This window comes from Sparus aurata, chromosome 16 (genome assembly GCF_900880675.1).
Source record: "Sparus aurata chromosome 16, fSpaAur1.1, whole genome shotgun sequence".
NCBI classification, from domain to species: Eukaryota; Metazoa; Chordata; class Actinopteri; order Spariformes; family Sparidae; genus Sparus; species Sparus aurata.
In genome coordinates, this window is record NC_044202.1 from 20,791,672 (window position 1) to 20,813,774 (window position 22,103).

General features: G+C 42.5%; 1 protein-coding gene and 1 long non-coding RNA gene across 5 annotated transcripts in view; one reads left to right on the forward strand and one right to left on the reverse strand.

The window, feature by feature from the left end:
- Nucleotides 1-512: 512 nt before the first annotated feature.
- Nucleotides 513-6,607, reverse strand: LOC115566334 (uncharacterized). The gene is made up of 4 exons (XR_003980975.1): nt 6,546-6,607; nt 5,150-5,386; nt 3,790-4,056; nt 513-647 (listed from the first exon to the last, which is right to left on the reverse strand). It is a non-coding gene; the product is annotated as an uncharacterized LOC115566334 (long non-coding RNA).
- Nucleotides 6,608-8,959: 2,352 nt separating this feature from the next.
- The window catches only part of rragd (ras-related GTP binding D), a 34,926-nt gene continuing 21,782 nt past the window's right edge, over nt 8,960-22,103 (forward strand). For all 4 annotated transcript variants that reach the window (XM_030443096.1, XM_030443099.1, XM_030443098.1 and 1 more), the window contains exons 1-5: nt 8,960-9,284; nt 12,505-12,800; nt 13,294-13,493; nt 14,482-14,596; nt 17,973-18,115. In XM_030443096.1, the coding sequence (XP_030298956.1) occupies nt 9,149-9,284; nt 12,505-12,800; nt 13,294-13,493; nt 14,482-14,596; nt 17,973-18,115 (890 nt within the window). In that variant the 5' untranslated portion in view covers nt 8,960-9,148. The remainder of the gene's footprint in view (nt 9,285-12,504; nt 12,801-13,293; nt 13,494-14,481; nt 14,597-17,972; nt 18,116-22,103) is intronic.

Genomic DNA, 22,103 nt, shown 5'->3' on the forward strand with positions numbered 1-22,103 from the left:
GGACCCACTCCTCTCTGTTTATCTGTGTCAGCTGTAGATCACCTCTCGAAGAACAATCAAACCTCCCGACTACAATGAAAATTGCAATCACATTAGGACACAATGGCAATGTTCACTCTCTTAGTTTTCAGGCAGAGAGAGTACAGAGCCTCTTGTGAGGCTGTTGGTTTTACATGTAGGCCTCTCTTTTGTTTGACCAAGTGGTGAGGTCCCAACAATAAGCTCTGTGAAACACATTCTACTACACACTCTTCATTATAAGATATCAAATAAATTCAGGAAAAGGTTATACATGAAGTTCTTTTCGTCTTTGTGTAAAAAACACATCTGCTGTAATAAATGATGTCAACAGAGCTTTTGCATTTCTGTTGTGAAACAGTGACGTATAAGCAGGTAGTGATATATTTGCAAACGACAGATGACAGATGATGTATAATGGCTCAGCCAGTCTGTAAAAGTGCAGTCTAGCTGTGCTGTACTGTGAGAACGGAAATAAGAAATCTTACCACATTGAAGAAGAATAGTGATTCCACACCATAGAAGAGTGATTGCACCAATAATACAGCAGAGTCCAAGGATCAGTACCACATTTATCCAGTAGACACTTGAAGCGTAAAGAAGGTGTCTGCCGTCCAGAGTAGTTCCATCTGCAATGACAGAAGATCCTGAGAATACTTTCTGACCTCCGTAAAACTGAAAATAGGAAAGATTCCAACAGTGAAAATCTGCCTCAGAGTTTTGACTCTGAAGTCTTTTTGAGGAATGTTAGTCCTCATCCTCTTTCACTGAATATCATTCAAGAAGACTCTTGGAAACAAGAGGACTTTTCCTTGATCAACGTGTGGTTCATTAAGTACACCAACATATAAGATCTACTGCAAACAAAACAAACCAACACACAAGAGAGATATTCAGTGTTCTAAATCATGTCCATCAACTGAGTTAACTACAGGCGGACTTCAGTCAAGGTGGAGAAACATCTCAATGTCACATTTCTCTGTTTCCTTTTTAATACATTTGCAAAAATCTGTTTCCACTTTGTCTTTACAGTGTACTGAGTGTAGACTGATGAGGAAAATCATAATTAAAACAATTTTAGCATTAGGCTGCAACGTTACATAATGTGAAAAGGTGAAGGGGTCTGAATACTTCCTGAATGCACTGTAGTTCAGATGAAACAACATGAAGTTATTGTCTTCTTTGTCTGACAGCAGGGTTTGGATCACAGTATATGGAGCGGGACAGGATGTTAGTCAACAAGTTATGTTCAACTGAATATCTTAGTTAATTAATGGATAAGTTAAGCCAACAGAGATAAGAGAGCTCATTGTCATCCACCTATATACAGTGCAGTACATTATACACGAGGATGATACTGTGTTTCTGCTGGTTCCTGTTGGGATGCTGGTAATCAGTTTGATTTAATTAACTAAACATAATCAAGCAAGTTTTTCAGAGGTCTCACCCCAAAAGAACGTTAAGTTGTGACTTCCTGTTTGTACTGCACAGCCGTAGATGTTAGTCTCTTGGTTGAGGGAGATGCCAGCTCTCAGTCTGAGGATCACAGATCCGTCTTCAGAAGGCACTGGTCCGGTTACGGAGCTCCAGCTTGCTTGGGGAGCCCCAAGCAACAACAATCCATGATGTTCATATTTTCATAAACTGACTTAATGTTATGAAGCTATCGTTCTCTTTCACACTCATTCAAGCACACGTAGCAAGAATGCTAGCAGCTAGCCGTCACAGTTACTACTCTCAGTCTAAAGTTAGTGAGCCGAATTAGTTAACTCAATTATACAACTGTATTGTGTATTTATTTGTTTTCCAGTGTCCTCGGATACAAGAGCTGCCGAGCATGTGGCAGATTGTACTTCTTTAAAAGATGTCAGAGGTGATATATATTTATATGCATATTTTCAATAATAGGGTCAGTTAGAACTTGTTCTGACTTTATCATGTTTTGTGAGTCCTCGTTGTTTCAAGCTCTCTCACCATCATGGTGGTCTAACTGTTGTATTAGATCTGCAGCTGATTTGTCTGGGTAGGTTTAGACTAGAAAGTGGGAAATGTTGGCACATCGAAGTTATTTGTGTCATGGTCATCTGAGTCTGCTATATTTTCACTGTGATCCACCTGTTTGTTCTGGTAACTACACTCACTTTGTGTGTGTGTGTGAGCAGTTTGACACATTATGTACAATATGAATTAAAATTATTTCTCTATGTCTGTTTCATTTAGTCTCTTAAATGCAGTGATGGGAATAACGGCGTTAGAATAATTACTGACAATTAAATGTGGCGCGTTAGAAACTGAAGCTGCTCATTGAAGCTGTTGTCATCCGACTCGGCTCTCAGCCACTGGAGGGAGGAGGGAGGGGCGAGACAACTGCATAAGTAATAATGATTGGCGAAGGTAGCGTAAGAGTTTGTAAGCCAATCACAGTCAGTGTTCAGTTTGCACACAAACCACACACACACACACTGCAGCCTTGCACACACAAACTAGCAGAGGTCAGCTGCAGCAATGGTGAGTCCAGAGGGAAAATTGACGTTTTCAAAGTGGAAGTACAGACACTACTTTAATCTCCTTGAGGTAGAAGGCAAGAACGTTCATGTGAAGTGTACATTATGTCCCAGAGCAAAGTGTTTGTCCATGTCTGGTGTAAGCAACTCTAATCTAATGAAGCATCTCTCAACGGCACACGCTTCTACCAAACTAGTGGCCAAAAACACCGTTGTTGACTCTGTTGATGATGACAGCAGGCCAGGTGTGGCTAACATGAGCTCCGCTAACAAAGAAGGACACGGAGCTGTCCGAGCAGCTACAGCTGGATTTTTCTACTCCAGCTTCACAAAAACTTGTGACACAGACTGAACTGAATGCAATGATAGGCAGGTATGTTGTTGAGAACCTGCTCCTGTTATCAACAGCTGACTCAGACTCCTTCAGAGCACTCACTGGCAAAATACCAGGGAAAAAAAAAATAACGTGCCCAACACTGCTTAAATGTCATTCTGATTTGGGAACAGCTTAAAGGGATAGTTCGGGTTTTTTGAAGTGGGGTCATATAAAGTACATATCTATAATCAGTCTGTTCCCTACTGTAATCACCGATCAGTGCAGCCTCAGTTTGGAGAAGCAGAGAGCCGCTCCAGCCCAGACGCTCAGCTTTGTACTGCAGTGAATGGAGTCCAGATGCAAAGCGAATTTTAACCACCTAAACAAGGCTCACCTAAAAAAATCTTTATCAGTTCAAGTGTACGTTATATAGAGAAAATTCACACCGCTTTACATTGCCATCAGACCGCCCTTTCTTTTGGCACTACATTTTCTCAACTGTAGAACCTCCGTATCCCTACGCATTAGTGAAACTGGGCCTCGCTCTGTATTTCGCCGCTCGCAGATCACCTGTTTGGGTCAGAGTTTCAGTGGTGGTGGTGCATGTGTACAATTGACCAAAGCATGTGCATGTGCAACCAACTGAGAAGGTTGTCTAGATATGATTGGAAATGTCAGGAAAATACTTTGGACATACTGTGCGTGCTCACAAACACTTTATTTTTACCTAAAGTAAGAAGTGTAGCCTGCAGTAATGTCGGCTGCAGCAATCCCAGCACAACTGAAGTCCTTGTGATGTGACAAAAGGCTGTGTGTGTGTGTGTGTGTGTGTGTGCGCACGTGCATGCGTGTGTGTGTGTGTGTGTGTGCGCGTGTGCATGCGTGTGTGTGTGTGTGTGTGTGTGTGCTGGTGTTTTATCTGGTGGGTAACCCTACTGCTCCAGCTCTCACCTGTTTTATGGTGCGTTGATCTCAAGTTACTGCTCTGCAGAATCAGTGGACATTGTTCTCTGATGAAGTGACTTAAGGCATGATTCCAAGCAACTTTGTTGTTCCACCTATGTTGAACTTGGAGTGCAGAGGGAGAATGGGACGTCCATCTCTTCAACTCAGGGTCAAAGTTTATAAAGTCTGTTCCATTCACTGCCCAGATGTCAAAAGAAGAGGTCGTCCCATTGAGTGACTTGGTGCATCCACGCCGCCGTTGTAGTAAACAATCTATAAAATAAGAGACTGCTGTGAAAAAATCAGTAAACTCAACTGATAATTCTCTATAATCAAGAGACTGATGAAAAACATATATTAAATTGTGTAATAAAATGTTGTACACACGTTGTAAATGTATAAACATGTGTTTATGTTTGTGTGAAAACATATATTCTTTAAAAATCATTCAAAATGTGTGTAAAAGGACAAAATAATATTCATATATTAAAAGTCAAATGTTATAAAATAATAATGTCTTGTGTGATACAATCTTGTTTGTACGAGAGATCTTGTGAAGGACCTGGAAATAACTTCCCCGCTGGTCAATAATCCCACTTCAACCCGCTCAGACCTGCATTTTAAGAGCAGTGTGAATGTGTAAACTCTGCATTTACACCTTGGTCACTTGACTCTGGCGTAGAACCAGGTTTTTATCACCTCGGCTGGGCTGGGATGAACATGCCACACTAATTGACGACCTGTTATCAACATCCAGTGGTGGCCCGTAAATAAAGAAGGAATTTGGGATGCATTTATTCGAGGGGGAGTATGCCTATGTTCCTACAGCCCTATCTTCCCACATTTCCTTAGGGTTAGGGTTAGTGCTAGCCTAACCCTTTCCTTAACCCCTAACCCTAATCCTTAAACTGAAGGGAAATGTAGGAGCACACGACCTAATTTCGAAAATGTCCTAGAAATGTGGGAACACAGGGCCTAATTTTAAGAAAAGCTTAAAAATGTGGGAACACAGGGCTGACCCCATTCGGGGGGAGAGACATGTTATTACTGGACTGCCTGCCCATTTCTTCCTTGTTTGATTAACTGTCTTTTTATCTCATTATTATTATTATTGGTATTGTTATTTTTCTTTTCACCAAATAAAAATAAACTGCGTTGGCAGAATTGGGTCCTTTTGACTGGGCTCCATCAGGACCCCAAACATGCATTGGTATCTCTAAAAATCCCTAAATAACAGGAACAGCAAGCGGTTGTATCAGTCAGGAACATGTCATCAAAAATTTGAACGATAGAACAAAGTTCCTGTGAGATATGACATGAAGCCTGAGGAACGTCAGTCATGAAGATCAACATGTCAAAAACTTACACACAGTGCAGTTGATGGATGGTGGAATCTCATGGACAGCAACTATTATATCAGATTGTGCTAAACCACAGTATTCAGGTAAGTCTGCTGATTCCAGGGCAGGTTTGAGCTCCTCTCTTATGGTCGAGCTGTTACAGTGAGATATGGGAACTCCATCAAATACAGTCAGTTGCTCAAGCTGAGGTCGATCTCCAGGCTGCAAGTGTCCTGTTGACAAGAACTCGAGGGAATGGGAACCTGGAAAAAAAGAGGAAACTGGATGGGTCAAAATGTTATCACTGTTTCTGATAACTGATAATTCAGATTCAGATTTAGGATTGCATTGAATTTGTTTGGAAACAGAACACATCACAGCAAGTGAATTCCTCTGTATAGCTGCCATGATACACATTCCTGTCTGAAGGGTTATAATATAATATATAATCTGTTAGAACTGCACTATGACATGTTTGTTTGCATGTCACGGTGAGAACAGGGTCGATACAGAAAAACAAGAATGACCTCAGCGTATGTTAACACATAGTTGACTCTTGAATTAACAGATAAAGTGCTGCACATGCTCTATGACATGAAAATATATATATATCACAACAAGAATTCAAGTTAAAGCATTAACAGTAAAGCCAAGATGTCAGCTTGTGTAGGTCAATACACAGCTGCCTTGAACGTCTGTGCTTTTCTTTAATTTGCCTGAAATACTAAAGCATGTAGTACACAGTAAATACTTTCTCTCTGATACGTGGTTTAATATGAAAATAACAGTAGCAGTATTGCATCATGGGTGATCATCAAGATAAAACTACAGTTTGTATTCAAGCTCTCTTGAGGTTGTTGTAGTTTTTTTTTCTTTGCATGTAGAATTACTACTGTAGAGTAACAAGAAAGAACTAGAATTACTAGTACAGTACAGCCCAAGAGTTTACGCACTTAGTCTCTTTTATCTCTGCTGCACGTTGGTGCTAGTCGCAGGTTTTTATCCCTGTTGTTGGTCTGCATTAAACTGAAGGTGCCTGATTTTTTCAACTTGCTTTATTCCCTGAGAAATTTGGCAACAAACTTGATCCTTAAGTTTCATTCAAGTCAAACACAGAGGCTTTGTGACTGAAGGACATCAGCTGACATCCGTGAGCCTCACTGTTTATTAAACTTTTTTACCAACAGGAGCACTAAAGAAGACATCATGCATCCGCCCATTAATCAAGATCTGAGTCCATCCTCCATCTAAGTTTGCTGGAAATCTGTTCAGTAGTTTTTGCATAAACCCACCAACAAACAGACAAGAGTGGGAACATAACTTCCTCAATAGAGGTAGTAACCTGTAAGTCTTCAACAATACGTTCTTGGCTCTGCCGCTGCAGTTAGAAACCAGCAGTAGAACTAATAAAATGTAACTTACCATATTCAGTCGCTGACAGCAAATGACATTGGATAAAAAGTGTAATCCAATTTATCTTCATTTTCTTCCGCAGCGATGATCCTCTGTCTTTTACAAACCGATCAGAACACAGATATGACATGCACAGGCCTGCTCTTTAACAGCCTATTTTTATATATAAAATATACATTTATATATAAAACGCCTATATTTATGTCAAACCGCCCTTCTGCAGTTTGCTAAAGATCACCTGGACAGGCCAGAGGGCTTTTATGGACAGATGAGACCAACATAGAACATTTTGGTTTAAATGAGAAACTTTATGTGTGGAGAAATGAAAACACTGCATTCCAGTATAAGAATCTTGTCCTGTCTGTGAAACAAGGTGGTGGTAGTATCATGGTCTGGGCCTGTTTTGCTCCATGTGTTGTGGTAAGACTCAGCCACTATTGTAAGTCTGTCCGTCTGACCAAAACTCTTGTTCAAAGCAGGATGTCAGTCTTTAAAACCAGCTAAGGACAAGGATTCAGGTAAATATCAGAGAGAGACACTGTCTACTGAAATCTTTACAGGGATCTTTTTATTTATTTATTTATTTATGTTGTTTATTTCGGGCATGTCAATTCATAAGCATCGCATTTCATCATTGTTCAAATAATACAACACACATGGCCGAAAGGGAAAAGCGGGAGAAGCCAAAGCTTATCAAGTCCCGCCCCCATTACCCACAGGATAAAATCTTCATCCTGATCTTTTCTTGTCTTTTGCAATTTACTTTTTTCTTTTCTTCTCTTTTTTTCTTTTGTTATGACCTTTGACAAAACATATTACAGCAGTAGCATACAGAGCTGAATTCAAGCTCTAGACAGTACATACAGATTACATGTGTGTCTGCACATGTGTCCATATTAGTCCATCGATCTCCACCTGGACATCCCAGATCACTGGACCAGCACACAGTGATGTCATCACCATCTGGATGCTGCTGTTTCCATTCAAGCTGATGCAAGTGTAAGAAATGCACTGGTGTTGATGTGTTTATCAAATGTACATGTATATTTATAGCCCCTATAGTGTTCTGTGTTTGTGTAGCATGAAGGAGTTACTTACTCCACTTGTATGATGACAAATAAATCATCCTGAACATTTGCACTCAATACCAAGTACAGCTGAGGCTTCATGTCATCAGTTCTGCAGGTGGGCTGTTCAGTCATTAGCCAAAGTAAATTGATTTAGTGCTGTGTGGCCCCTTTATGCATCTCACACAACTCAACATATCTTATTTGCCTGTTGTAATGCCAAACTTAAGTCCTTAACAGAATGCTGACACGCCCTTTAGTTTGGCAGGAATTCACAAAGGGAGTGAACCACCACATTCTCATGTAGCATGTGAACATCTGCTGACACATGGTAAATCCTTATGCAACTTTATACTTACACTACATAACAAAGGACTTATATTGTCCCTTTGACCCCACAGCTGGGGCGGCTGTAGCTCAGTGGGTAGAGCTGGTGAACCAGTGATCGGAAGGTCGCTGGTGAACCAGTGATCGGAAGGTCGCTGGTTCAAATCCCCAGCTCCCCTGAGTGGGACTGAGCTACATGCCGAAGTATCCTTGAGCAAGATACTGAACCCCAGAGTTGCTCCTGATGTGCAGTTGGCACCTTGTGTGGTAGCCACTGCCATCAGTAAGGGTCCTGCAATGAGCTGGCAACTCATTCAGGGTGTACCCTGGCCTTCGCCCATGAGTAAAAACTGGATTCGTCCCCTCAGGGGGATAAAAAGCGGCAACATCCCGCCACCCTCATGGAAAAAGCGGAAAAGAAAACGAAATGAAAAAACCCCCCACAGCTGTTGTAAGTTACTCTGCAGGTTAGGATTTCTGTTTTGTGGGTTTCGTGTTTTCTTTTGGCCCCTCGTCCCTCACGCGCTTCTCTGTTGTAGATGGATCAGACTGATTTATATTTTCTATCTCATCATGAAAAATAAGTTAATGTATGTTGCAGTTTTGTTGCAGTTTTGTGGTCACCAGTGCTTATTGTTGTTGACTTTTTGTTGTCTGCTTGTACAGAGGAATGTGACCTCGCTGCAGTCTCTGTTAATCTCGCATGAACATTTGAAGAAACATCTGTTGCAATCAAGCAATCAGGAGATCTGACTGAGCAACATGTGAAACACCTAAAGGCCTCATTGTTCATCAGAAAGGTGAGGCTGGAATATTGATATTGAATTGATATTGAATTCAATTGAATATTGAAACCTGGAAATCCCCTGAGCGTATCTGTGGACCTACAGGACCTGGAGCCGGCCCTGCTCTGACCCCAAACATGCGTCCCAGCATTGAAGCGAAGTGGTGGGAAAAAAATACCCGGTCGTCCCCTGTTGGCAGACCTCTGAAAAGTCAGTGGGTGCTGGCTCGGCAGTGTTCATTCAGCCTGCCTGTCATGTTCATCGGGCTGCTTCCACAGACCCACCAGGACCAGCCTCACTCCTCCACCCCTCCCAGTGCGGCTGCAGAGGGGGTGAGAGTTCACCGGCATGGCTCTCATGGATCAGGTGACAATGTAGGAAAGTTAGACAGTGCGAGGCAGAGACAGCGACAGTGGAGCAGGGGGGAAGCAGCATGACGACTGAGACAGTGTGTGTGCTGAACCGGCAGGAGGAGGAGGAGGAGGAGGAGGACGCGGCTCTGGGATATTACGACGATGAAGACGACCTGGAGGCGTTTTCAGACGCAGGACTGGGCTGTGAGGACGGAGGTAGGACGGTATTTCTTGTGCTTGGGAAGGTCACAGAGCAGCACAGAGCAGGACTCTGGGCTCAGTGTGCCAGGGCTCCTGCAGCTGCTCCTCTAAAATAAGATTTCCTCTGCGTCACCGGAGCGCTCGGTGGACGTCACTCTGTCAAGTTACAGCTGCGGCGGAGTAACGGAGCACATTCACTACAAGTTAGTAACGGTACAACTACGTTACTACACACAAACAGACAGCAAACAGCGGGCTTGTAGACAGAGACTATAACCTGCCATCTGGCTGCTAATAATGATGTCATGTTACTAATAATAGGTCACTACTTTTAGTTTCCTGCAGAGGAACAGTTGAAATATCTGGAGGCTGGAAGTTACAACATTTAACTGACATAGGAAGGATACTGAAATGCCTGAATGGAACAATGTAGGGCTGAAAACTCCTGACATGAAAACAGATTGATAACTTGAATCATATCCTGTCTGACATTCATCACCCACATCAGAAAACAAGGCATTTATCATTTAATTAAGTTCTCCCAGAAAATAATTAAGAGCGTGGAGGTGATGAAAATGAATTACAGATGAAGGGGATTATATGTGTATTGAATCATGGAGTTAGAGATGATTTACTGAACATTTCGATTTCACACAGTCTTGCTCTGATTACCCCTGAGTGATGCTCGCTCAGAGTAAAGCCTTAATGAGGATCCCACTGATAGACCTGTCCTACTCTTCCTCTGACTGGTTGCCTGTGTTAACAGTTAACAGCTTGAGTGTAGCGGCTGTGTTGTGTGCCGCTCTGGTTACGTCTGTTTTCTCACGGTTCTTAAACGCTGGTTGTTTCCCCGGTAAACACACCAACCTCTTCAGACTCCTTCCCACTAGCCTGCTGCTACTCTTGGGTCACCCTTTCTCCAGAGACACTCTGTTCTGCAAGACTGGAGTTGTTAGTTGTTTCGGCTGTGCTTTTACAGCCCAGAGACAGTGCAGTTCTGTGGTTGGTGTGTTTACTGGGGAGACTACAGCTCACAAACCGATGTTTGAGCTCCACCGCTCGCTGTTTGATATGCAAACCAACTGAGAGAACCACCCAGACACAACCAATTAACACCAGACGACCGCTGGACTGTTACAGTTTAGGAAATAGCATGCTAGCTAATTCTTGTCTCTGTTGTGGTGTGATGAAACAGTACGTTTACTGCAGCCCACCAGTCTCCCTCTGTCTTGCTGTCAGGGATGAGAAAAGAGAAGGCGTCTGTTAGTTGAACTACGCCACTTTTCCTGCAGTCACAGGACCACAAAGCTGCTGAGCCAACCGTCATATGAAAACAATGTTGCCTCCATTGAGGCTGAGCAGGGCTGCTCTCCTGAGAAAAGCAGTTGGATCCATAATAAAGCAGAAATCTCCTTTATGCATCATGTGTTTGACAAAAGTGGCGAACCTGACTTCATACCTGCTTGGGATTGACTGAGCCTTTCGATGCTCCTTTCACTCCAAGTCATGATCCTCTCACCTGTTAGCAGTGAACCTGTTCACCTGTGGAAAGATACAAACAGGTGTATCTGGAGCTGTACACAACACTCACAGTCTTTTGTTGCTCCTGTCACAACTCATGTGACACATGTTGCTGCACCACATTCACGAGAAGAAGATCATTCCAAATATCAATGACGCTGATGAGGTCTAACATGAAATGTAAAGCCTTTGTACTGTTTTCAGGTGAGACAAAAAGGAGTAGCAAAGTGTCACACTCCACTTTATTATGTTTCACACAGCTTATGAACTTTTTTGGCAATCAGGGCTGTACATGCAGCGTGAACGTGTACATACTCTGTGTAACTCCTACATGGTAAATTATTTTGCTGCAGTGAACTTCCTTTTAAAGATGTGAAATGAAACATAGTTGTACAGTATCTGAGTACAATTCGAAATTATACTTTGAAGCATTCGTCGTCTGTGATTGGCTGTTGGACTGCAGTGTGAGGAACACTCGATCGGTCCTGGACAGGGACGTCTATGCTGAAGCAAACAGCTGTCTGGATCCTGTTCACTTCTGTCTCAGGGACTCACTGAAATGAGCGTGCTTGTTGTCATGAGTAGACACTTGGACACTCAGTGGCCTTCAGTTCTGCAGTTCCATATGCCCACACTGCAGCGAGATGAGGTCAACTGGGGCTGAGACATAATGGGAGCTATTGTTCGACCACACACTGTGTTATTGACTTATTTACTGTACACTGACTGACAGAGTGTGTGGCCTCCTCAGTCTTTTACAGCATTTTTGTCTGAACCGATGCTGTGCCAGTTGAAAATGCCTTTGTATTCCTGCTGTTAGAAGTGCACTACAATGATTCAGTCACTTTTATAAAGTTGGAAGCCTGAACAGAGACAGATTTAAAGAAAAGTCTAAGTGAACCTGCAGAGGTGGAGATGTCTAGACATATAGAAAGACTGTTTACTACATATCCCACCGTTAAAATTTGATAGCATCTGTTTTTAGACTCTCCATGCTTGTCAGGACCATTAAAGGGACAGTGTGTAACGATTTAAGTAATTTATTAACTCAAATCAACGTCTTCATTCCTAAGTAAGTCCTCATTGGTGTACAGTTACCTCTGCCAACAATGCGGAGAGGGACACAAAGCACTACATGGTACTACGTAGTAAGGCTAAACGCATTTTCCCGAAGAGCTAGCTTGACTGCGGAACTGAGAGGGAGCTCAGCGAAAGCGCTTGTCACTAACTAACTACATCTTTACCTCATTACTTGAATCAGTAGAAATACTCGACGCTGTTGGGAGAGAGTCCATATTTTGAAAATGAGTTTCTTGTCCGTCAGGGTCACCGTAGCTTCCAGAACGTCTCCAGCGTTTTCAGAACGGGAGGGGTGAGCAAAGGAGTGTTGCAATGTAGAACCTCACAGCTAGATGGCGCTAAATACTTGCTATATTATACACTGTCCCTTTAAGAACAGCCCCAGTGAGTAAAGATAGATATGAGCAGAGATAACTCTGATGACATAATCAGGGTTAATAGTTAGTAGCGAGGAACTAGTTTGGTTACAGACGTCACATTTATTTAATTAATCTATAAAAGTAAATCACGTAGCTATAGATACATCGTGTTGTCTCGCAGAACTGCTGACTCGTCCTTCATAAAGCACTCTGTAAACCTATGTGTTGTCAGCTCGCCTCCTTTAGAGTGACTTTGTCTTCCTGTTGTTGTGTAGTGTTGGGCTTCAGTGATTCTCTGAATGGAGAGGTCAAACCTCGGATACTGCTGATGGGCCTGCGGAGGAGTGGGAAGTCCTCCATCCAGAAGGTGGTTTTCCATAAAATGTCACCCAATGAGACCCTGTTCCTGGAGAGCACCAATAAGATCTGCAGAGAGGACGTCTCCAACAGCTCCTTCGTCAGCTTCCAGATCTGGGATTTCCCCGGCCAGATCGACTTCTTCGACCCCACCTTTGACTACGAAATGATCTTCCGAGGCACTGGAGCGTTAATCTTTGTCATCGACTCACAGGTCAGGCCACACAGCGGTGTTGTATCAGTAATCGATCCTGTATAATGTCCTGAAGGAGTTCTTATTCTTTATTGTGCTGCATTTTCATTCAGTCTCATATTGAATTTACTCCCACCACCTGTCTCTCCAGGCTCCAATTGACAGGTGGTGCTGATGTGCACAATAAGGAGTCAAGTTGAAGTCACTCTTTGTTGGCTCGGCACAATCACGTCATGGAGCCTCCGCTCATGTAGAAACCATGACATAGACACTAGAACCCAACCACCATCCAGTGTTTGTGCCAGTGCTGGTACTGATACTAGTAAAAGATACATACCATTGACATTTCACAGTAATATACACAAAACATTAGACGAACAGTATTGACCAGACTACTTAGTCATCACAATGAATTTCACCCTAGAGAACGTGTGTAGTTTAAACCAAAGGGTGGACTGGATAAGTGCTGATGAACATGCTTCTTCTTCAGTGGTGTGGCTCTTCTTCATGACAGGATGACTATGTGGAGGCTCTGAGCAGGCTGCATCTCACGGTGACCAGGGCCTACAAGGTCAACCCGGACATCAACTTCGAGGTGTTCATTCACAAAGTGGACGGCCTGTCAGATGACCACAAGATCGAGAAGCAGAGGGACATTCACAAACGAGCCAACGATGACCTCGCGGACGCCGGCCTGGAGCGGATACACCTGAGGTGGGTTTTGACCGTTTTGACCACCTCATCAATTTAGCTTGTATTTAAGTATTTGTCGAGTTCCCTGGTCTTGCTGTCGTGTTCGCCTGCTCCTCGTGCTGCCTTAAGCCTGAATAAAACTTTGTCCGGTGATCTTCCTGCCAGCCTGCCGCCTACTGCATTTAGCTCCACCTTCTCTGCTTCATCCTGGCACCATCTTCCTGCAGACCACTGCTGCATATTTGCAATACTTTCCCCATGACTCTGGCAATGTGCAGCGCTCACGTGTCACACAATGTGCTGTGTGCAGATGTGGTTTGTTTTAGAATAAAAGGAACAATCTTATGTTATAGAACGGCAGTATGGCATCAACTAATCAACAATTAAAATAGGACTTAAAATATCAATAATAACAAGCCAAATTCATGAGATGAGACACCTAATATACCGGCTATGTGCTGCTGCCTCGCAAAATGATTATCAAGGCCCACTTTAAAGAAAATACAGAGGGAACCTTTTCTCTACCTACCAGGCGCTCAAATGAAGAAGCTTCCCTTATTTCGAACACAACATCTGCTTCTTCACTGCTGGAGAAGACAGCAACTCAGATTCTGACTGGGCGACGAGAGCATGGTCACAGTCTGATAAGTAAACTGTCCAGTAGGAATGCTCTCACCGCAGGGTGAACATATGGTGATTTCACTTTTAAATCAACATACAGCTTGGTTAAATACATACTGCATCATTCCATGTAGAAATAGAGGATTGTGGGACAACATTTTTTACGATTACCTCATAGCTTTTATTGAAGAGGATTGTGGGACAACATTTTTTACGATTACCTCATAGCTTTTATTGAACAGAACTGTTTTATGATAATAAATAGATTCCCTGGTCCCACTTTCAAGAACCCAATGGCTCCTGGGACTGAGTTCAAATTTTGGGACTGTCATGTGATCTAAACTGTGTGTAACAACCTGATTGAGATTGTTGTCCTCGCTCTCCACAGCTTCTATTTAACCAGTATATATGACCACTCCATATTCGAGGCTTTCAGTAAAGTGGTCCAGAAGCTCATCCCACAGCTGCCTACGCTGGAAAACCTCCTCAACATTTTCATATCTGTGAGTAATCTGCTGCCAGATGAAATGAAGATATCTAGTCAAATCTATATTCAATATGCATCAGTGTGTTCTGTACTTCTCCCACAAGCTGGACTAAGGGCCCTTGGCAGTATAAAAAGCATGCACCTGTCCTCCTGTACTTCACAGTCCAGTCACTAGGTGGCAGCTTTACATAACGGATATCCTGTTTGTATTTCACCAAAGCAGACTTATTGGAATGCCAACAAAGAGTATTAGCCACATTCAGCACACATGCATTCGTCACTGTTTATGAGTGTCACATGCCCTCATTTAGGTTATTCATGATGTCATCCTAAATGAAAGGTGTTCCAGTTTCCTGCTGATTTATTTATTTCTGCCTGTTTTGCTCTGTGTGTTGTTAACTGTCACATGCTAATTCAGGTCTCATTTGGCATTTAAATGAGCTTAAATGATAATGTGGTGTATCAACACATATATACACATATTGGCTGGTCATTAGACCAATCGTCAAATTGAGAGTGGCACTTAACTTACAACGTGTGACCGCAGAGATCGTAAACTGTGTGCCTTGCTAAGTGGCTGTTTCAATTAAAATATTACCTGCATAGTGAAAGTGGTGAAAATAGACCTGTTTTGTCCAACCAACAGTCCAAAGCCAAATACAATGAGCTTACTGCCAAGACTGATATATTAATGTAATGTTAATATCAATATAAATTCAGGAGCTGCTGCAGCTCTGACTGGACTGCTGTTTGTTTGGTTTGGTTTCACTTGCCCTCTTTACCCTGGTCATATTATAACAATATAAGTGTTTATACTATTGACATAATAATAGCCTCATTTTAATAATAATAATTCAAACCTACATTAAAAGCTGTTCTAAAACGACGACTGAACATTCCTGTGTTGACCAGATGTGGCCTGTATCACACTGGAGCTCGGTTCTGAAATACAAGACGACAAACTGCTCTGCACATCAGCGTCACTGCCATGTACGTGTATTCATGCACATGTAACAGAGTAAAGAATGAAAGTGTCTGAAGGAAGTCTGGGATGAGAGATGAATGCATGTATGTGAGAGTATAGCGGAAACGAAAGGCAGCTCACTTGTCACGCTGCGATTGGCTGAGATGCTCGATGCTGACTCCCACTTCTCAGCCAATCGCAGCGTGATAAATAAGCATCACCAAGTCAATATATTTTTTCATGACTAAGGCCTTCTAAAAGTTTAGCTGATATTGGAAACGATGAGTGGTTGTGAGCCAACCAGAGGGCCGCGTGGAGGATGTTTGTTAGGCCTGCATGAAGGGAAAGGTTCGTCTACCATCACATTCAAGCACATATAGCTGTTTCTCTGACACAGTTTGACATCATGAGATATATTACAGACTCCACAGGTTGTAGAGCTGTTGTATTCCTCCAAGGTGATGCAGTGTAACTGTAAAGCTTCCACCTGATGTTACTGTATGAAGCTGCGGTCCACTGTGGAACAGTGAGTGCAGCATTATAAACGAGTCACAGAGGCAGTGACAGGCAGGAACAAGACCATCTAAAGGTGTAAACCTGCTACCAGCTCACAGAGAGTGGTGCCGCCGTGTCTCACATGTCAAGCAACAGACATATAGAAAATACCACACCTTCAGTTTTTAAGTAACTCAATCAAAACACATTTTTTTTTTATGGATGTAGCACATGTCATGCAGCGGGTCATAGCACCAGCTGTGACTGTAATATAGCTCCAGCATGGTTACTGACTTTACAGTACCCTGGTTGTTGGCCACAGGAAACTACCTTCAGTCTCGGCCTACGTTTTCACCCGTCTTATTTCTTCAGCTCTCAGACTGTTTTGGAGGACTCGGGCACCCTAAAAGCTGCCACACATCAGCTTTAAAAGTCAACAGGGCATCAGCAATGTGAAGTTCTAATTCCTCATTTCCTTGTTTGGATACAGGACAGAGATGTTGGAATGCAGCCAGGCTAGTGAGGCAAACATGTGATGTGGTGGTAGATTCCATCAGCCTTGGAGGGTGTAGTTCATGCTGCTGTCGAACTGTGCTGTTTTTCTGTTCAGCTGTTTTAAATTGCATCGCCACACACAGAGTGGTGTTTCCGTTATTTTAGCCTATCCTCACTGACAAACATGCAGGCAGGGAAACAAAAATAAGGTTTTATTTCCGTGAAGTTATGTGAGCTCAACATCTCACACCTCAGGATTATCTCGGGGAATTCTTCTTCAAAATGAAACCGCTCTGAGAAATACCAACCTGATTGTCAAATGTGACACAACTGTTAATGTCTTTGTTGAGTCACTTCATGAAAATGTGTACAAACCCAAATGATCTTATCCCTGTTAGCACAGTTTCAGAAACTGACCAAGATAGAAAAAAGGTAAAGCAACTTTGTGTTGTTTGATAATTAACCAGATTAAAGCTCAATGGATTTAGTCCCTGTGATGGTTCGCACTATTCAGAGATGAAGTGTTAACTAAAGATTCTCTTTATAATACAGGCCAGTGTGTTAATGGCTGCACAGAGTGAAGTAAACACCTTCCTCGCCCTCTGGCAACAAGTTTTGTTTCAGAGAGTTTTGCGTGCCATGTTTTGACAGACCACAGAATAAGAGATTCTGTTTTGCTACTCAGAATGAAGACTAGAGTAGACAGCTCGTCTCTCCTCAAGGGCAATTTAATTGAAAAAGAATGAAAGAAGAGGCAGGACTAACATTGAATGATGTTTTCCCTGCAGTGATCCCGGGCCTCCTTCCTACTCAGCTGCACAAACACAGACTTCTAATGACTCTGTTCTAATTAAATGTTGGGTTGGACACAAGGCACCGACTTATGAGCGCAGTACAAACAGAAAGCTGTATCTTTATTCTTGTTCTTATTCTTAAACAGACGATCCAGACTCCTTAAGCTTCATGTGGGCGTCCGTGCTGACACGTGTTCTGTCACTCCGGCCTCACTTCTGTAACATCTTGTGGAAACTGTTTTTTTGGGTTTTTCATTGACAGTGCATTTCTGTCGCTGTGATGGGAATGTGAAGGCTGATGCTTGCATTTTAGACATGCACATATAAAATACAGTCTGTGAAAACACCTGGACCATCACACACTACTGAATCCAAGTGCCCTGGTTCTTAACAATAAGGTTAATAAGCTTTAGTTATGTGAGATCAAGGACATTTTAAAGGGAGAATGCCTCCTGAGAATGACATGGAGCGATTTACTCCAGAGAAAACATGTCTGTCTTTCGGGGTTGTTCACATAGACTGTATGTAATCAAATCTCTTTTATTTTAATCTAAATTCACTGGGATGATATTTGTCTTTTTCAGGCATCTCCGGGTGAGGTCATCCTCAGTGATGCTCTTCTCTGATTCTGTCTCTGTTTTCAGAACTCAGGTATTGAGAAGGCCTTCCTGTTCGACGTGGTCAGCAAGATTTACATTGCCACAGACAGCAGTCCAGTGGACATGCAGACGTATGAACTGTGTTGTGACATGATCGACGTGGTCATCGACATCTCCTGCATCTACGGGTAAGCCACCAGACACTAAACTAGCGATGATTCAGTCGCGAATGGGATGGCTCCCATCTGAAGTGACTTTTTCCTTCCTAGAATAAAAATCATACAAGACGGAAGCATACGATGATTATACGTTCCACATTATTACGGTTTTTATACCAAACATATTGTAGAATATGATTTTTTGGAAATGATTAGGTTCAGTATAATAACAGTGATTCATTTAATTGATATATGTGTGCACATACCCATCATAAGTCCAAACACTGCTACGTCTGTCTGAGAGGCTCTAAATGAAGAGTCGGTGCTTGAGCTGAGCTGAGCCAAATGACCGGACTCATCAGCACACCAAACACACCATAATGCCACCAGCCAATCAGTGGAATCATACACACAGTGTGCGTACTATGACGTGATGTAAGTGGAGTCACAGTTGGGGAGAGGTCACACAATTCAGCTGAACTGACCTTTAAAATCAAGCTGACACAGAAAAGAAAGAACAAAATACAACCCCGACAGACAAACTCAAAACTCAATATGAGCTTGAAATATACTACATTTTTAATGACACTGTTATCTTAGGATAGACTCCATTCTATTAAGTGTCTCGTAAGTCGTGTCAGTGAGCAAGCAAGCACAGCAACAGAGCCCCGAACGAGCTCAACTAAATGGAATGCAGCCATCGCAGATGTTATTAAATCTACCTGAGAGGGGAAAAGGTTCCATTCAGATAAGTAGCACTTCACTGTACATAAACCAGTGTCCTGCTGTACTGCTGCCTACTCCCAATGTGTTAATTCACCTGTGGTTCCTCTTCAAAGGAGCAGTCCGCCATTCTAATGCAATACAGTTTCTGTCAGATTCAGCAAATATCTTCTCACAGTCTGTGTTGTGAAAAACCATCCGCAAGACACAGCTGTTCGTTCGCCCAACACTCAGCCGCATCACTCAGTGTCCGGATGATCTGCTCCCACTTACGGACTCCTCTGTCTCTGTTATGAAGGCCGCGGTGGGCACACACAACATTTACTTGGTTACCAGGTTGATGGATGACATGTTCTGATATATCCAGTATATGGTTGGTTGCCTGAAAAAGAGTGACCATGACGACCCCAGAGCCTTTCTGAAAGGGTCAGAGATGTCTAACTAAGCACGTTTCCTTAATGCAGCCACATGCTTCCCAACACGCTCTCTCCTCATTGTGGAAAACTGAGAGGAGCAGGGCCCTAAGCTCTTGAATCCACCATATCTGTCCTCTGGTCAGCTAGCCCAGCGCTCGGGTTGTTGACGCGTCTTTGTGTGAAAGGAGCGACGTACTTGTCTGGCTGTTCTCCACAAATTGCTGCAGCAAAATAATATTCAAAAATGGTATTCACCAAAAATAAAGAAAACATATTCAAATATAAACCAGTCATTTGAATTGTGCAGTACAAAATATGACCTGTACAAATGTTCACCTGAAATCAATATCAGTGTGTTTATACTGTAATGTACAGTACATAAGAACAACAACTGTGAAGTCACAACTTCTATGTTTATAGATCCACAATACCTCCATAGTCTATGTCTATGTGATCACTCTCACAGGTGGCTGCACTGTTAAGTAAGCAGTGGTCATGAGAACGGAGCCGATGAAGCGTTAAGATGTGGCCGTAGTAACCCTGTAGGGTCAGTGCTGTAGTGGCTGACGTCACTGTCCTTGTCCAGGTGAAGTGTGCTGGCTGCTTCTGTCTCAGGGACGGAGAGGAGATGGTGTCTGGTAGTATGGAGCTGAATGTGATGTAAGACCCAAGCAAACTCTGCACTCCTGATCCCCCAGCAGGGCTCTGATGGTCTCTGACTCGCTCTATATTCTCACTTCAATTATCACTCCAACTGGGAGTATAATTAGGTCCTAATCTGAGAAACCTGTGTAATCCTGTAGGCCAGAGAGAAGAATTAGAACCTGAAAAGGGAAATGAGTGTGCTCGTTAGCATAATATACTTCATCTTATCGTGGAGGAAGCTTCTCTCTCTCTCTCTCTCTCTCTCTCTCTCTCTCTCTCTCTCTCTCTCAGAAACTGCCTGATATACATTCTTATATAGGATATATGAATATATCCTATAATATATATATACACAGTATATTATATATGTATATAATACTGTACATATACTGTGCACATGTAGGGTGATGGAGGGCTAGAGAGTTTGATTTTAGATTAGGTTTGATTATATTACAGGGGACTGTGGAGCTTGGTGAAGGTATGCGCTCTACTGAGAGTCATTCTAGTTTGCAGTGTAAATATAAAACAGAGAGAAAGATGAATAATCAGTGGAGGGTCTCCAGTGTAAGAGTTGCAGCTCTATGAGTTGATTGGTCTTGTCAGTGACTTTTATCAGATTGGTAGATGATTCTAGATCTGTATGTGTACATTTGTATCCATAGATACATTCGATTAGTACCAATTGACGATGTTGGTGCTGTGATTAGATTATTATAATGCCTCTGTGGACATCGGACACAGTTCCAATGTTACATCACATGAGCAACCTAACAAACAGCATTGTTTACTCTGCTCTATCAGTTTGAACCAGCTGGGCAGTAAAGTTGATGCCTGACCTCGACCTTCATCTCTCATATGTTCATATGTCTGATTGTCACACCTGGACCAATGACAGACAGAACACCAGCTCTAGCTTTATGGCTCTGTATGCTGCAGGACCAACACAGCACTGTGCGTGCAGGGGAGTGTTGAAATAACATTAAGTAAGAGCTATGTGTGGTGGAATTAACTTTAATTTATTAATTCCAGTCATGTATTCATGATTAGAGATGTTAACAGTGAAGTGTTGATCGGTTACAGAGCGTTAGGGAGCTCACCTTACTGTAACCATCGCATGGAAAAGATAGCCAGGCAGACGGGCTGACGTTAGCTCTGACAAGGGACTGCTGGGTCAAAGCTACAACACAACGTTGAAAGTGAATTTACTGAGAGTGATATCCTCAGTTTTAAGAAGAACCCCAGTGGTACACTTTGTAATTGTCCCTTTAGAAATCTCAAGAGACATAAGTCACCCTTGTGACAATCGTGGGTCGGCAGAAAACCGCTTGGACTGACTCCCACCATCCCCAGCTTCAAACTTGCCTGACAGTCCTTTTGACCCACCAGTGTTAGCTGCCTGAATGAGTCGGTCTGTAGCTGAAAGCAGCATTAAATGACTGTCCTTGATCAAGCCACTGAAAGCTCACCTGTCAGTATTTCACTTGTATTCAACATGAAAGGCAGCAGAAAAGGAACAATGTGGAGCAGCGTGCCCTTCACTCAAGCTGACGGTAATGAGACAAAGATATCGTCCTCAGGTTGATCAAATAATATCAGTTGAACTGATGACGCTCAGCACATCACGCTCTTTACATTTATGAAAAAGGTGAACAAACAAACAATACACGCTTATGAAGCCAATAATTTCATCACCTTGACAACACCTTGCATTTAGGGACACTGTAAATAGACATTGTAAATAGACCAACACAGACAAATCCACATTCACCCATTTGACAACACATTAATAATAAATATAAACCCACCGAAAAGACAAAAAACATCCATGTATTCATGTTCTGCTCTCACATGGCTCACATCCTGTTGGCAACAGGCTGATGTGCTGGATATAACCCAGAGACTCACAGTGGATGTGCTGTCAAATTACATGGACGTGAATATAATATTCATTATTTTCTTTCATTAGTGTTGGTGGGTTTAATACCAGTTTCATCACTGTCACTTTCTGTGAAGACATGTCTGCCTACATTGGTCCTACATGATCAATGATATTATAGACAGTGAGTCCTCAGCACTCAGATGAGCGCACCTCATCTAAGTGTCTCCAATAAAATTGGTGATTTCTGATAAATTGCAGTGTCAAGTTATGATCATGGTTATATGTTTGATAATAATGTATCTGAAAAATTAAACAAATAAAATCCCTAACCTGAGACAAAACACTGGCATCTGCA